General features: G+C 48.5%; 1 protein-coding gene across 9 annotated transcripts in view; it reads left to right on the top strand.

The window, feature by feature from the left end:
- HOMER2 (homer scaffold protein 2) overlaps window positions 1-16911 on the top strand; it is a 133404-nt gene that overhangs the window by 23328 nt on the left and 93165 nt on the right. For 2 of the 9 annotated variants that reach the window (XM_016927305.3, XM_016927307.3), the window contains exon 1: window positions 10280-10472. The exons of 3 other annotated variants lie outside the window; for them this stretch is intronic. In XM_016927305.3, coding sequence (XP_016782794.1) covers window positions 10468-10472 — 5 coding nt within the window. In that variant the 5' untranslated portion in view covers window positions 10280-10467. 4 more of the 9 variants (XM_016927302.4, XM_063794307.1, XM_054667091.1 and 1 more) reach the window with 3 other exon arrangements.

The raw sequence follows: 16911 nt of genomic DNA on the forward strand, positions 1-16911 counted from the left end.
TGTGGTACCTTTTATATTAAACCTCTTATCTGCTTTAATTAGCCAAGAGTATGAGGCATATACTATGTTCAGAATTAGGAACAAAAAGTGAACTAGGCATGTCCCCACTTCCCGGACTTTTTTTTTTTGAGACAGAGTCTCACTCTGTTGCCCAGGCTGGAGTGCAATAGCACAATATCGGCTTGCTGCAACCTCCACCTCCCGGGTTCAAGCAATTCTCCTACCTCAGCCTCCTGAGTAACTGGGATTATAGGCGCACGCCACCAAACCCGGCTAATTTTTATATTTTTAGTAGAGACATCATTTCGCCGTGTTGGTCAGGCTGGTCTCAAACTCCTGACTTCAGGTGATCTGCCTGCGTCAGCCTCCCACGGTGCTGCAATTACAGGTGTGAGCCACCATGCCCGGCCTCTGGACTTTTTTTTTTTTTTTTTTTTTTTTTTTTTGAGACGGAGTCTCGCTCTGTCGCCCAGGCTGGAGCGCAGTGGTGCGATCTCGGCTCACTGCAAGCTCCACCTCCCAGGTTCGAGCCATTCTCCTGCTTCAGCCTCCCGAGTAGCTGGGACTAGCCTGCCACTGCACCCGGCTAATTTTTCGTATTTTTAGTAGAGACAGGGTTTCACCGTGTTAGCCAGGATGGTCTCGATCTCTTGACCTCGTGATCCGCCCGCCTCGGACTCCCAAAGTGCTGGGATTACAGGTGTGAGCCACCGCGCCCGGCCTGGACATTTTTTAAAAGTTTGTGTGGGCTGGGTGCAGTGGCTCACATCTGTAATTCCAGCACTTTGGGAGGCCGAGGTGGGTGGATCACCTGAGGTCACAGGTTTGAGACCAGCCTGGCCAACATGGTGAAACCCCATCTCTACTAAAAATACAAAAATTAGCCAGGTTTGGTGGCAGGCACCTGTAATCCCAGCTACTTGGGAGGCTGAGGCAGGAGAATCGCTTGAGCCAGGGAGGCAGAGGTTGCAGTGAGCCAAGATCGCGCCTCTGCACTCCAGGCTGGGCCACTCTATCTCAAAATAAAAAATAAAAACAAAAACAAAAACTTATGTTGGTTTGGGGTAATGGAGAAGTTCTGGAGATGGATAGTGGTGAGGATTGCACAATAATGTGAATATACTTAGTGCCACTTAAATCTACACTTAAAAAGGATTAAAATGGTAAGTTTTATTGTTATGTATATTTTACCACAATTAAAAAAAAAACTTGTTTAGGAGACAGTATATCCAAGAACCAACTGAGGAAGACATTTTTACAAAGTGATAAACCAGTGAAGCACAGGAATTTAAAGGGATACTTGAGTAAAGTAGATTGAACACTCAGCTTTTGTGATAGTTTTGAAGAAAGTAAAGAATCAGTGGATTGGAGAATTATGCAAATGGAGAGATGGCATGTGCCAAGAGAACAATAAGTCATATGTAATTGAAAGCAATTTTCTAAAAGGAGGGGTCTGTTACAGAGGCAACTCTCATAGTACCCCCCCAACCTGCGCATGGGAAGTGTTTGCTGGGTAGATGAGGGGATGAGGAACCCAAAGAAAATGGTGAAAGAGGAAATCTGTATGAGTAAGTGGGGACTGTGAGAGATTAACCAGCCTCTTGCTTTGTGTGAGTAGAAGTGTATTGTCTTGATTCCAAGTGACTTTCTGGAAACTGTTGTGGTATTGTAACTCGGAAGTGACAGAAAGGAAACTCCTGGAGACCCTGCGGGGCAAGCAGTTGGAGAGATGGTGGAAATGCCACCTCACTGGTCTGCTCATTTGGGGCCAACAGCCAGATAAGGCATCTCTGCCCTACACAGGAGCTGGGAAAGAGCTGGAGGTGGACCTTGGAGCAGAAGCCAGGTCTTACAGGGAGCCCAGCCCAGGCCAGGGCTTTGTGGAACAGACAAAGTCTAAAGCCTGCTGGGCAGCTGAGGTGAAGGTAGCTTCCTGCAAAGGTGTTCCTCACTATGAGGACCCCAGATTTCCAGAAGACCTCACATAGAGCAACTGGTGGATCAGCTGAAGCAAAGATTCTAGGAACCAGAACTACCACCGAGGCCTCCCAGATGGGGCTGGAGAAGAGAGTAGGAGTGGGGCCGGGTGCCTGATAAGCTAACCATGCCAGCCACACCATCTGTAGCTAGGCTGGCGCATAGTAGGTGTTCAGTAAAAATTTGCTACATTTGAATTGAAAACCCACTTGTTTCTATTTTGTATTAATTGCTTTTTGTTTGTTTGTTTTTATTTGCTCTTAGTATACTGGCAAGGAGTTATCTCGCTTTTTAAAAAGTTGATATTTAATTCAGTGAAATCATGCTGAAGGGGGATTGATCCACATTAGAACAGAATGGCCCCTTGGATACTAACGGCCACTTTGTCATCCTCACAGGCTCACTTTCCTCCCTGGTGATTCCCTCAATATCACCCTCAGCCCCACCTCTGTTCAACACACACTTCCCAGGTTCAGATACTGACTTGCTGATGGCTCCCAAGTCTCCCTTCCAAGCTGTGTACCTATAATATCTAACTGCCCACTGGACATCTCCTCTTATTTGTTCCTCAGATTCCTGCATCTCAGCATGTCCAAAATTGCACTCATTATCTCACTTCTCTGACTTGCTGCTGCTGCTTCTCCCCCTCTTGAGAGGTATCACCCTCTACCCAACGTCTCCGGTTGGAAGCCTCAGCTATATATGACTCCATCATTTTCTTAACTCATCCCTAGTGTTGCTGAGTCTCCCTCAGGCATGGCTGTCAATTCCAGCCTCACCCATCTGAACCTGACCCATGCCAGCTTTCCAGATACACACACAGGCACCTTCTCGTTGTGCTGCTGCCAATCGGAGGCAAATAATCCTTAGAACTCCAGGCTCTCTCAGAGAAAGTTAGGTGACTTCAGAATTAATTCCTTCTGCTATGTGTTCACAGGAGGTACTGCACCTCCCTGGCCTTACAAATTCTTTGGATTTCTTCGTTCTTCTCTGGAACCCTAAATCTCATACAAGCCCAGCCAGTGAGCTGGGTGTCCTCCTTTTTGTTCCACCAGTTCCTAAACTCTTGGGGCTCTGGGTATCACACCTACTTCTCTTTGAACACCAAGACTTGGGCAGTGGTTCTCAACCCTGGCTGCGCATCGGAATCATAATCAGTTTAAAGGATTGCCGATGCCTGGGCACCACCCAAACCAATTAAATCATTCTTACTGGAGGTGGGGCCCTGGCACTGGTATTTTGTCAAGTCTCCAGAAGTGATTTTAATGTTCAGCCAAGGTTGAGAATGACTGGCTTAATGCGTATACTTCCACCATCTATGCCTTGGATCCTCAGAACTGTGCCCACTCTCCAGACCGGCCCTTTCAAGTTCTTCTCCAGGAATTGCTTAACCTGCAATGACTGTGCTCTGCCTTCAACTACCTATTATCCAACAGCCACTCTGTGCATGCCAATGGGAAACAAGTATAACTACATGCTGACAGTGGGCAGTGTTATGTTTTGGCCACCACCCTGAATCTATTTACCTTGATTTTCCTCTAGGTGTCCGCCCCAGTCCTACACCCACTTCATGCCTTCTGTGAGAAGCTGCCTCCACACCTCAGCCCAGACTGAGCCAATCAGGACATTCCATTCCCCTGGCCACAGTGATGGGCTCAGGAATCGGCCTGTGCCCCAAGGCAGGGCAGTCAGACACGGCGAGGCTTAGTTCGGAGACTTTGGCTTGACCTGTTTGGGAATTTGCTAGACTTGAATGTGAGTTGGGAGTTCAGAAGAGAGCTTACCTGAGGATGGAGCCAAACAGAACAAGAAAAACCCAGGAGGGACCCTGCCCTTGAAGACCATAGTCTAGTGGAGGAGACAGCTTTTGATAGGGGTAAGGGTGACAATGAGTGTGATAGCTCAGAGCATGGGGCAGCATAATCAGGATGCCCCTGGGGGCACTTGCAGCTGGCTGGGCTATTCATCTGGTCATTTCTATTTTTGCCTCTTGGAATTGAATTCTGCTGGGAGGCAGCCAGTGAGGTCCAAAGTCCTCTCCTCAAGGTTGTTGGATTGTTTGATGATTGACTCCCCACCCGTTCCCAGCAGCTGCAGCTTCCCAGGCCCTTGCATTGCCAGAGCTCCCTGGCTCTTCTCTCTAATCAGGCTCCCAGCCTCACTGGGGGCTGATTAAGACATTTCCTGTCCTTCCCCAATCTTGGAGTCTTGCTAAGATCCTCCTGACAAGCTTCTCCTGCCTCCAGCCTGCCTTTCCACAACCTTCTCCCATCTGCTGCCGGAGAAGCTAAGACACAAGTCTGATCATGCCACCCTCCTACTTCAAAATCTCCACTAACTCCCTGAGGCCTCAGAATCAAGTCCAAACTCCTAACATGACCCGGAGGTCTTTCACAGAGTGGTCCCAACTTACCTCTTGTTCCTGGCCACTTCCTACCACACTGTTGAGCCAAGCACATGGACATTCTTGTCGTTTCCTGTATAAGTCATGGCCTTTAATGCCTCCGTGTCTCAGCATGTGCTGGTCTCGTTGCTGGACATAGAAATGATCTTCCCTCCTGTACATCCTTGAGGACCCAACTCACACATCCCCTTTTTGAAGTCTTCTGCAGGAAGTACCTTATTCAAACCTCGGTTACATTATATTTAGCTTATTGTTTAAGGACACAGACTGGCTCAAAATAGGTGCTCAGTTAAGATTAAATAAATGGGTAGGCCGGGCTTGGTGGCTCACGCCTATAATTCCAGCACTTTGGGAGGCCAAGGCAGGCGGATCACGAGGTCAGGAGTTCGAGACCAGCCTGGCCAACATGGTGAAACCCCGTCTCTACTAAAAATACAAAAAAGTAGCCGGGCATGGTGGTGCATGCCTCTAATCCGAGCTACTTGGGAGGCTGAGGCAGAAGAATCGCTTGAACCCGGGAGGCAGAGGTTGCAGTGAGTGGAGGTCGCGCCACTGCACTCCAGCCTGGGTGACAGTGTGAGACTCCGTCTTAAATAAATAAAGAAAGAAAAATGGGTAGATGCTATCAAAATCTCTGGAGGCATCCAGGACACATAGACTTAGGAGAGCCCTGGATGGGAGAGGCAGAGGACAGATGGGACTGTTGGAAATCGTTTATAGCTCACCTTCCTAAGGGCAGGCCCTTGGCCTGATTGGAAACAGCAGGGGCTAGGGCTGGTGGTCCCATACTGATCTGGTGTCATCTTAAAGAGACAGCCCATAGTCTTCTCTGATCCTTAGGTGCCCTGTAGAGGGGTCCTGAATCTATGGAGGGCTCTGGATACAGATTGGCAAAGTGTTATCTGGCAGGAAGTACACAAGCTGTTTCCATGGTGGGGGCAGATTGAGAATCCTCAAACTGTACTAAATTTTAAAATGTTGATTATATAAGAACCATTTTGACAATATTAATTCAGTCACAATAAATGAAAATTTCACCCTAGTTCCACCATTATAGCCAGTAATAATAATAATAATACCTGTAATGTATTGAAGATGTACTATACTAGGGACTGAGCTAAGCACTTTACAGATATGATCTCATTCACTCTGTTTTTTTTTTTTTTGAGACGGAGTCTCACTTCTGTTGCCCGTGCTAGAGTGCAGTGACACAGTATCTTGGCTCACTGCAACCTCTGCCTCCTGGGTTCAAGTGATTCTCCTGCCTCAGCCTCCCGAGTAGGTGGGATTACAGGCATGTGCCACCATGCCCAGCTAATTTTTATATTTTCAGTAGAGACAGGGTTTCACCGTGTTGGTCAGGCTGGTCTTGAACTCCTGACCTCAGGTGATCTACCCGGCTCAGCCTCCCAAAGTGCTAGGATTACAGGTGTGTGCCACCACACCTGGCCTCATTCACTCTTCTTAATAGTCCAAAGAGATATCTCCACTTCGTAGATTAGAGCACTGAGGCTCAGAGAAGTTAAAAACTTGCCCGTGGTCACAGATAGTCAATGGTAGATCCAGGACTTAATGCAGGTCTGAGTCTAATACTGATGCCTTTACCCTATATTCCTTCTGCCATCCTAATAAACTTTTTCATTTTCTATACTCCAGGCCTTGTCCATATTTTCTAATTTTACATAATTATACTCATAGCACAGCTGTAATTCAGATTATTTTACAAACTTAACTTTATATCCTAATACACATCCCATCCACCAAGTCTTATTGAGTCTACCTCTAAAATATCTATAATCTGTAATCCACTTCCCTTCATCTCCACCCTTATCTTTTGTCTAGAGCCTCTTAACCAGTCTCCACGTTTTACTCTTGTCCCCTTCTTATCCCCTCTTCTCCCAGGAGTGAGTGATATTTTAACAATATAAACCAGATCACGGCATTCCCCAACCCATCAGTGGGTTCTCACTGCATTTGAATAAATTGCAAATCCTTAATCTAGCCAAAGGGCCCTGCATACTTCACCCATGCTTTGCTAAGCTCACTGCACTCTAACCACACTGGCCTTCTCCCAGCTCTTCAGAACAGCCTGATTCTCTACCACCTCAGGGCCTTTGCAGTTTCCTCTGCTTGGAACCCTCCCCTCATGCTCCCCATGACTGATGCTTCTTTGTCTTCAAGCCTCTTCTTTTTTTTTTTTTTTGAGATGGAGTCTCAATCTGTCGCCCAGGCTGGAGTGCAGTGATGCAATCTCAGCTCACTGCAACCTCTGCCTCCTGAGTTCAAGTGATTCTCCTGCCTCAGCCTCCTAATTAGCTGGGATTACAGGCATGTACCACCATGCCTGGCTAGGTTTTGTATTTTTAGTAAAGATGGGGTTTTGCCATGTTGGCCAGGCTGGTCTTGAACTCCTGGCCTCAAGTGATCTGCCTGCCTTGGCCTCCCAAAGTGCTGGGACTACAGTCATGAGCCACCACACCCAGCCATCAGGCCTCTTTTTAAATGTCTCTTCAACAGGCCATTCCTGACCACCCTCCTCAACCTAAATTAGGTCTCCTATTCACACAGATTGTAGCTTATATATTTGTGTGATTATTTGATTAATGCCATTCACACAATCTTATAGTCCTATGACAGAAGGACGTCTGTTTTGCTGAGCACTTTATGCCCAACACAGTACCAGATACACAGCAGGTGATCAACATTTATTGAAAGAATAAATATATTTCTATGTTACTATATAGGCTTCACAAATATAATGTAATAGCTGCATAATACCCGACAGTTATCCCTTTAATTAATGGCTTTAATAATACATTTGTTTCATATGCAGTTGAAAGAACTGACCTTTTATGGTTAGAAAAAAAAATGTTTGAAGTCCCTGGACCAGCCATACCAGAAATCTGAGCACACTAATAACAACATTATGCATGTACATGGTGAGCCTAATTTTGCTGTTGAAAGTAAAAATACAGGCTGGGCGTGGTGGCTCACGCCTATAATCCCAGCACTTTGGGAGGCCGAGGCAGGCGGATCACAAGGTCTGGAGATCGAGACCATCCTAGCTAACATGGTGAAACCCCATCTCTACTAAAACTACAAAAAAGTAGCCAGGTGTGGTGGCATGCGCTTGTAGCCCCAGCTACTCGGGAGGCTGAGGCAGGAGAATTGCATGAACCCAGGAGGCAGAAGTTGCAGTGAGCCAAGATTGCGCCACTGCACTCCAGCCCGGGCAACAGAGTGAGACTCCGTCTCAAAAAAAAAAAAAAGAAAAAAGAAAAAGAAAGAAAGTAAAAATACGTAGATTATAGGTTTTGAAATCAATTTAGTAGGTTATGAGCAGTACTGCTTTTAAAAATAGAACAGAATGGGCCGGGCACGGTGGCTCACGCCTGTAATCCCAGCACTTCGGGAGGCTGAGGTGGGCCGATCACGAGGTCAAGAGATGGAGACCATCCTGGCCAACATGGTGAAACCCTGTCTCTACTAAAAATACAAAAATTAGCTGGGGTGGTGGTGCGCGCCTGTAGTCCCAGCTACTCGGGAGGCTGAGGCAGGAGAATCGCTTGAACCTGGGAGGCGGAGGTTGTGGTGCCCTGAGATCATGCCACTGCACTCCAGCCTGGTGACAGAGCAAGACTCTGTCTCAACAACAACAACAACAAAACAGAATGATGTCTGAATGCCTGCCTGGCAAGTGAGAGGATAAACATTGTTTTATATAACTTTTTGTTTCTATTTTATATCGATATACCTATAGACATAGTATGTATGTGCTGAAGTATGTACCAGGTTGCAGGTTGTAGTGTAAAATATATTTCTTACTGTGGATTGTAGTTTAAAAAAATGAAAAACTCGGCCAGGCACGGTGGCTCATGCCTGTAGTCCCAGCACTTTGGGAGGCCGAGGCGGGTGGATCACGCGGTCAGGAGATCGAAACATGGTGAAACCCTGTCTCTACTAAAAATACAAAAAAAAAATAAAAATAAAAATAAAAAAAAGCTGGGCGTGGTGGCATGCGCCTGCAGTCGCAGCTACTGGGGAGGCTGAGGCAGTAGAATCGCTTGAATCTGGGAGGTGGGGGTTGCAGTGAGCCGAGATCGCGCCACTGCCACTGCACTCTAGCCTGGGTGAGCAGAGTGAGACTCCGTCTCAAAAAATAATAATAAAAATAAAATAAAATAAAAATGAAAAACTCTGATTTCAGTGGCTTGCCTTTGAAGTTATTCGAACACTTCAGAATCCTCAGGTATTACCTGATAAATGACTTGTTCAGTGTTCTACAAGCTCACTTTCCTGATATTGCTGATTACTATGCATGGAGGATTTGGAAACTCCCAAGATTATTTTATTTTTTACAAACTTATTATTTATTTATTTATTTATTTATTTGAGACAGTCTGGCGCTTTTCACCAGGCTGGAGTGCAGTGGCATGATCTCGGCTCGCTGCAACCTCTGCCTCCTGGGTTCAAGCGATTCTCCTGCATCAAGCCTCCCGAGTAGCTGGGAGTAGCTGGGGCTACAGGAGCACGCCACCACACCCGGCTATTTATGTATTTAATTAATTAATTTATTTATTTTTTGAGACGGAGTCTCGCTCTGTTGCCCAGGCTGGAGTGCAGTGGTGCGATCTCGGCTCACTGCAAGATCCGCCTTCCAGGTTCACGCGGTTCTTGTGCGTCAGCCTCCGGAGTAGCTGGGACTACAGGCGCCTGTCTCCACGCCCGGCTAATTTTTTTTGTGTGTGTGTGTATTTTTAGTAGAGACGGGGTTTCACCGTGTTAGCCAGGATGGCCTCGATCTCCAGACCTCGTGATTCGCCCGCCTCGGCCTCCCAAAGTGCTGGGATTACAGGCGTGAGCCACCGCGCCCGGCCAATTTTTGTATTTTTAATAGAGGCGGGGTTTCACCATGTTGGCCAGGCTGGTCGCGAACTCCTGACCTCAAATGATCCACCCACCTCGGTCTTCCAAAGTGCCGGGGTTACAGGCGTGAGCCATCGCGCCCGACCTGTCCCTTGACTTTTTTACTGTCCTGAGATGCCAGGCTTATATGGGCAGTGTGTTCTCAGCAGAAGATGATCCCGTGGAAGTCCCGGGGGATGAAGGTTAGGTTAGTCCCAGTGCCAGCCTTTGGTAGAAACTCAGGACCTGATAGGTAGAAAGGCGACGAAGAAAGCCTGCTCTTCTTCAAGTTCTACTTTTGCCATCCAATTTCCCCTCGCTCTAAGGATAAAACCAAGCTTGATGAAGCCGCCTTAAAACTGCCCCTTCAAGTGGGAGCCCTCATCTCATTTTTATCCAGGAAAGAGCCCAGAGCATCTGCCGCGGCCTGTAGGCTCTTCTCTGCCACGCTGGCTTCCGAAATTTCACGGTGGCGGGTACCTTAAAGCCACTCGGCCGGGCAACTGGCAGGAAGATGAAGGTGGGCTTTAAGGAGGAGCACAGCTATGCCCATCTCAGACTCTGGAGACCCGAACGAACTCTAATCTGAATGTGTGACCTTGGGCAAATCACTTATCCTCCCCAGGCCTCGGTTCCCTTATCTGCAAAGTAAAGGTAGCCCTAAAGTCCCCGCCAGGTGTGAATGGGACTTTAAGTCCATCAGGCAGGATGTTGGTGGCACTGCGCCAGGCCCCCGGGTCGGCGTGGGGCGGGGGCGCGCCAACGCGGGGCCGGCACCGAGGACTGGGTGGCCCGGGAGAAAAGCGGCGACTGCGCGGTTGCGCGGGGGACGGCGCACACACTGCAGCGCCCCCCGCCTCTTGGCTCGCTGCCGCGGCCCGGGGGCCACGAGGTTACGTAAGGAGCCGGGCGGGGGTAGCGGCTGGGGAGGGCGGGGCGGGCACCGCCCCAGCGCGGCCGCCCAGCCCGCGGCGGCCCAGCTCCCGCCCGCCCGCGCCTGGCGGCGGCGGCGGCGGCAGTGGCAGCAGTGGCAGCCGCGCAGCCCCGCGGAATGGAGCGGCGCCGGGGCTGAGCCGGGCGCGCACGGGCCGCCGCATGTGCCGCGCGGGGAGCGGCTGCCGAGCGGGCGGAGAGCGAGCGCGAGAGGCCCCGTCGGAGCGGCCGCCGGAGCAGCGCCGGAGATGGGGTGAGTGAGCCCGCGCCGCGCGCTCTCCGCGCGCCCCTCCGGAGGGACTGCGGGGCCGCGGCTGGCGTCCCCGGGCTCGGAGCCTCCCGTCGGGCCGGCCCCCGCCTCCCCAAGCCGGAGCGAGCGCACACTCTGCGCCCGGGAGCCTCGGGCCACCTGACCCGCGCCCTCCGCCGGGGCACGCGGACACCCAGCAGGGGCACCCTGGCCTGGGCGCGGAGCCCGTGGCCCTTCCCCTCCCATACAGCCCGGGCACGGGGGCACCTGACGGGGACCGGTGCCCTGGCCGGCCTCCTGCCTCGGCCATTTCGCGGTCTCTTCGCCCCTGGGCGCAGTCAACTCCAGGGCCTGTGTGAGTCTAAGCAGTTTGTCGTTCTCCACGTTTGGATTTATTACAAGCAAAATGGAAATCGAAGTTTTCCTGGAAATAATCAAATAATAATAAACCTCCAGCGTAGGAATAGTGGACTTTGGATCTGCTTTGAGATGCTGAAGATGATGGAAGTCTATAAGGAACCTAGGTGAGGCTTCAGTCTTTGAAACAACTGAGTAGATGCTCAGGAGGGAAGTTGAAATACTCTGTCGAAGTGACTAATGCTTCTGAGTATATAAAGTAATTTAAGCTTTCCCCTCGGCGTCTCTCTGAGCAGTAGGCTCTGTGAGTCTGGGAGCCACTGTGCTAATAGCACAATAACTCCTTACATCTGCTCACCCTATTTGGGCACACGTTGACGGTTTGCCATACGTATTCAGGGGACACTTATGTCCACTTTACAGATGAGGAAACTGAGGCCCAAAGTGGTTCGGTGACTTCCCCCAGGCTGTGTAGCTGATGAGCATTTGTGTAGCAGGGGTGGCCTTGCCACTGCCTGACGTGGGCATGGAGGTGGGTAAGTGAACCAGAGTTCCTAAATCTCTCTGTTCCCTGCTGCTGAACCCAGCATTCTTCCAACAGCCCTTCGCAGGACTCAAATGCTTCTGCTCCAAGGGTCTAGAGATCTTGCTTTCCTGTTTGGGATGGGTGGGGCCTGGGAAGGCAAGAGTGCAGTGGAAGGAGCAAGATTGTCCTGGTGCCCTGGCTCAGCCCCCCTGGGTCAGTGGCTTTTTTTGCACCGTATTCCAGGTTAAGTTTCTGGAGTCATTTTGCCTGGTGAGTCTTAGCCATGGGAGCTGCAGAGTGTGTGAGGGGATCAGAGGCAGGCCAAGAGGAATTTTGAGGAACGGAAGTGTGAGGGCTGTGGGCCAACATGAACTGGACATGACAGAGGTGGGTGACAGAGAGGAGGAGGCGAGATGAGCAGCGAGGGCTGAAGAAGTTTGCTTACATTTAGGAGATTTCACATGAACAGCAACTGTGGGTGATTTTACCCAGAGGCACCCAAGTTGGCAGGCCGTATTTCTGTAACATTTCCAGTGAGTCCTCAGTGGACTGTGAAAAGGCTGATCTTTGAGCAGTGAGAGCCTTTGAGGTTCTCAGATTTCATACTTTAAAAAAATGTACAGGGAAAAAGGAGTTGGAAAATGTAAGGTCTCAGAATGGAAGATAAAAGGGATCCGGTAATTTTAACTCTCTTTCTGGCCCTCCCTCCCCCTGGCCAACACAAAACCAATCCACCATACTTGTGTGATCAAAAACAAGTACTGAAACTCTGTGGTTGAGATCAAATAGTTCTGTGAAAATGAAAATGTTTACTCATAAAACCTTAAAGAAAATGTCAAAAAATAATTTTTGTTTGTGGAGAAGCAGGGAGGAGACGCTTGGGGATTTTGTTTAAACACAGAATATGTCTTTCATGTAATTTTAACATCATTCGATAAATGTATATATTACTCACTTCTCGTAGATAAAGGCTGGTTTGTAACTCCTACCTACCTCTGCCATTTTCAATAGATCCATGTCTTCTATTATTTATGTGAAAATACAAGCCATGGTCGTAAATTGAGATGCAGCTAAGGGCTGGGGAAGCAATTCAGACAGGAGGGTGGAGGGAGCCGTTTTAACTGAAAATAGAACCAATGTCATCCTTTCTGAGAGTTGTGTAGGATGGAGGGGGAAGAACTTTTTGAAAGGGCAGCTAGTAGAAAACCTTGCTGCGATCCTACAGCTTCGTCATGGCTCTGCTGTGTAGACAGGACTAGGATTTAAGGGGAAAAAAAACAAACTATCTGAGTTTACCTCCCCCCCACTTGAGATGCTTCTCCTCCCTCAAATGTTCACTACCATTTTCCACTTCTCTTCTGCGAAGTGTTCTGTGTTAAGTGTGGTCTCTCCAGTGAGTTTGTGTTCTTACTCCCTAAGGCAACTATTTCATACCTATTCCCCTTTCCAGACCTCTCCCCTTCCTATGCACACCCCGTGGCTTCCCTTTCAATTGACAAGATAGGCACCTTTGACCAAGGGAATGTCTTCATTTTGCCACCACCTAGTCTAGTATGCAGCTGCTGCTACCTTCTCCTACCTGCCTGCTGTGCTGGATGACCTGTCCCTCATCTCTTCCTACTAGGGGCCCCTTCTTCTGGGGTAGCCTCCATTCCATCCCTTCCTCTTCCCATCTTTTCAGAGATTGTCTCTCCTTCCTAACCACCTTTCTGTCCGGGGTCTTCTCCATCGGTATAGGAGCATACATCTGACCAACAGAACTTTCTGCACTGCTGGAAATGTTCTGTATCTGCGTGGCAGCCACCAGCACATGTGGTTATTGGACACTTGAAATGTGGTTGTTGAGACTGAGGACCTGAATTTTTAACTTAATCTAAATTTAAATAGCCACATGTAGCTAGTGGCCACCATATTGGATAGCATAGCTTTAGTTTCTCTCATCTTAAAAAGGAGCTCTCCCTCCCTCCTACATCCCTCTCCTGTTTCACTTCTTTGCTCTTCTTCACCTGAAAACACCTCAGAAGATACATCCAAACCCACTGGCTCCATTCACTTTCTCCTGCCATTTGTTCACTCTCCATACTCTACAGTCTTGCTTCTGCCTCACCTCTGCACCAAAACTGCCAGGGTCTTGGGTGACCAGGGGGTTGCCAGATCTCAGCCTCACCTCACTTCACCTCTCTCTCAGCAGCATTCCTAACAAATGACCACTCCCTCTCCTCAAAACAACACCCCTCTCAGCTCCTCTGGCCCCACTGTTTCCTGCTTTTCTTCTTACTCCTAATCATGGGGTTGCCCAGGGACTGGTCCTGGTTCCTTTTCTCTGTCCACACTGTCTTCCTAGGTAATACTGTCCCACCTGCAACTCCTCCCCACCCTCCCATGGCTTCAAATGCCATCGATATGCCCATGATGCCCACACTTTAATTTCTAGCTCAGATCTTTCTTGGAGCTTCTGACTCTCGTCAATACATGGAGCTCTTGATATGCCTTCCAGCTCTCACCTTCCTTCCGTCTTCCCCATCCAAGTCAGTGGCCCTACCATGCACTCATTTGCCAAGAGTCATGTTTGAGTCCTCTTCCCAACCTCTCACATGCAGGCTATCAGTTTGTCCTGTGCGTTCTACTTCCGGGATATATCTGGAGTGCATTCACGTCACCCCATAGCCATAGTTCCCACTCTAGCCACCATCACCTCCTTCCTAACAGGCCCCCCAGTATCCACTCTGGGTTGTCTGCAGTCCATTTTTCACACAGAAGCCTAACTGACCAGCTTTTAAAATCATAAATCAGATCATGTCATTCCCCTTTTTAAATACCTCCCGCTGACCAGGCACTGGGCGCAGCTCCCCCTGCCATGCTGCTGTGCCCCTCACTGTGTTCTGCTAACATAGATCTCCTTTCCTTTTCTTGCCTTACCTGAGATCCTTGCACTTGCTGTTTCCCCTGCCTGGAATTCTCTTACCTTCCTCTTTCCTTTCAGACTTTGGCCTCAGGGTCACCCCTTCAGGGTCTTTCCTGCCATCCTGTCTAGAGCACCCACCTCCAGAACTATCTAACCCAGCCCCTTTTCTTTTTTCTTTTGTTGAGACAGAGTCTCCCTGTCACCCAGGCAGGAGTGCAGTGGCACGGTCTCTGCTCACTGCAACCTCTGCCTCCCGGGTTCAAGCGATTCTCATGCCTCAGCTTCCTGAGTAGCTGGTATTATAGGCATGTGCCATCACACCCAGCTAATTCTTTTTTTTTTTTTTTTTTTTGAGATGGAGTCTCTGTCTGTCGCCCAGGCTGGAGTGCAGTGGCGCGATCTCGGCTCACTGCAAGCTCCGCCTCCCGGGTTCACGCCATTCTCCTGCCTCAGCCTCCCGAATAGCTGGGACTACAGGCGCCCGCCACCACGCCCAGCTAATTTTTTGTATTTTTAGTAGAGACGGGGTTTCATCGTGTTAGCCAGGATGATCTCAATCTCCTGACCTCATGATTCGCCTGCCCCGGCCTCCCAAAGTGCTGGGATTACAGGCATCAGCCACCATGCCCGGCCACACCCAGCTAATTCTTTTGTATTTTTAGTAGAGATGGGGTTTTACCATGTTGGCCTGGCTGGTCTTGAACCCTTGGTCTCAAATGATCTGCCAACCTCAGCCTCCCAAAGTGCTGGGCCCCAGCCCTATCTTTGTTTCCTATAATTGCTCACCACAGCATGCCAGTAAGCATGCAGGTGTTAGTTACTTATTTATAATCTGTCTTCCCCCAGTAGCATCCCAAAAGGACAGGGCCTTATCTTTTTCACCAGTGTATTCCAACACCTAGCACAGTGCCTGGCACCAAATAGGCCTCCAGTAAATAATTTTTAATTGAATTAATGCTTGAATGTTGTGGGCAGCCTTGCTTGGATGCTGGCCTGGAAGTTGTGATAATTTTTGGGTTAACTTTTATATAGCTTGCTTAATTGGGAGTTGCAAGGGCCAAGAGAGAAAGAGATCACATTTGGATGCAGCTTTCATTTAACATTAAAGCAAGCTATTTAGCTTTCATTGTGATGTGGGTTAATTTTCGGGCTGTCTGCTGTCATTTGAGTACTGGAGTTGTAAATTACCTTTTTACTCTCCTGCAAAAGACTAACAGAAAAGCCAGCTTGTCTACTGTTGTGACTTTTAGCTGATTTTGTCAGTGTTTACAAATAAGATCTACTGTATTACTGTTTGGCTTCATTTTACACTCACTTATTTTGTTCAGCCAAGATTACCTTGCCATGTACAGGTGCCACAATCTTGGTTATCTAACACCTCAGGCTGCCTTTTGGTACTCTATACCGATTTACTTTCTTTTGATGTTCATTCATTCCTTCTTTAATTTTCCATTCCCTCTGAATCACACCAGACTCTGGAGTTCCAACAAATTATAGGGCTGTTCTTTGGGGTTTGAGTTGACTGCAATAGATACAGTCTTTCAGATATGTTGAGGTGAGTTTGTCTTCTCTTGGTCCTGTGGGTTTGTTAAACTTCACTTTCTAATGTTCCTTCAGTCTGTACATTGGTAAGGCAGTTGGCAAGTGCTGTAGGGATCCAGAGATGAGCAGACCCACTAGTTAGTTCCTGCCCTTGGGGAGCTTATATTTTGAAAAGGGAGATAAACTACATACACAAGTACCAGCTTTATATGTGAAATGCTGTGAGAGTAAACACAATGTTATAGTCCATTGGGTATCACAGGTGGTGGTGGAGGGGTGCCCATCTATTTGGGGAATTGAGGAAAGATGCCGTGGTACATTGTGGGGAGGACAGATGCTGTGGTACACTGATGGTTACACAGCCATCCCTCTTAGTATCCGAACTGGAAGAATACACAGAATTTGGAATGGAGTAGGCACTAAATAAGTAGATATTGAATGAGTGTGTAAATAGGTGTGAATGAATATTCTCTTTCGGTTGACTTTCTTTGTTTTTGTTTTTTTAATAAAATACACAGTTTATTACATAGCAATAGGATAAGGAATGGGGGGACTAGAGGATGTTGCAGTAGGATAGAGATTTTAGATGGGGATCCAGTTAGAAGACTTCACTGAGAAGGAGGCATTAAAGAGCTGAAAGAAGGAGGAGAGTGAGCCATGGAGGTGTCTGAGGAGAGAAGTGTTCCTGGCAGTGTGAATAGTGCGAACAGCAGGTGTAAAGGCCCTGAGGCAGGGGCATGCCTGGCTTGTTCAAGAAATAGTAAGGAAGCTAGTATGGCTGGAGCAGAGTGAGCCAGAGAGAGCACGAAGGTGAAGAGGTCAGGGAGGTAGCAATGGCCAGACCAGTCTTTGGGTTGACTTTTACTTTGGGAAGATGCCATCATTCTTGTTGGAAACTGCCCTGAAGTTTCTGGTCCAAGGGTTGTTAGGAAAGAATAAAGGCATGTTTGCTGCTCGCACAGTTCGCTGGAAATATCAGGGCCAAGTAATTCTGCTGAAGCGGGACGCTGAGCAGAGCACATGGTTTATTTTTGTCGAATAGACTCAGCGATTTGTGTAAATTATTAGGTTTCTTTTCTGGAATGGCTCCTGAGGAACTTAGAGTTAAATGT

The sequence above is a fragment of the Pan troglodytes genome, chromosome 16, assembly GCF_028858775.2.
Source record: "Pan troglodytes isolate AG18354 chromosome 16, NHGRI_mPanTro3-v2.0_pri, whole genome shotgun sequence".
NCBI classification, from domain to species: domain Eukaryota; kingdom Metazoa; phylum Chordata; class Mammalia; order Primates; family Hominidae; genus Pan; species Pan troglodytes.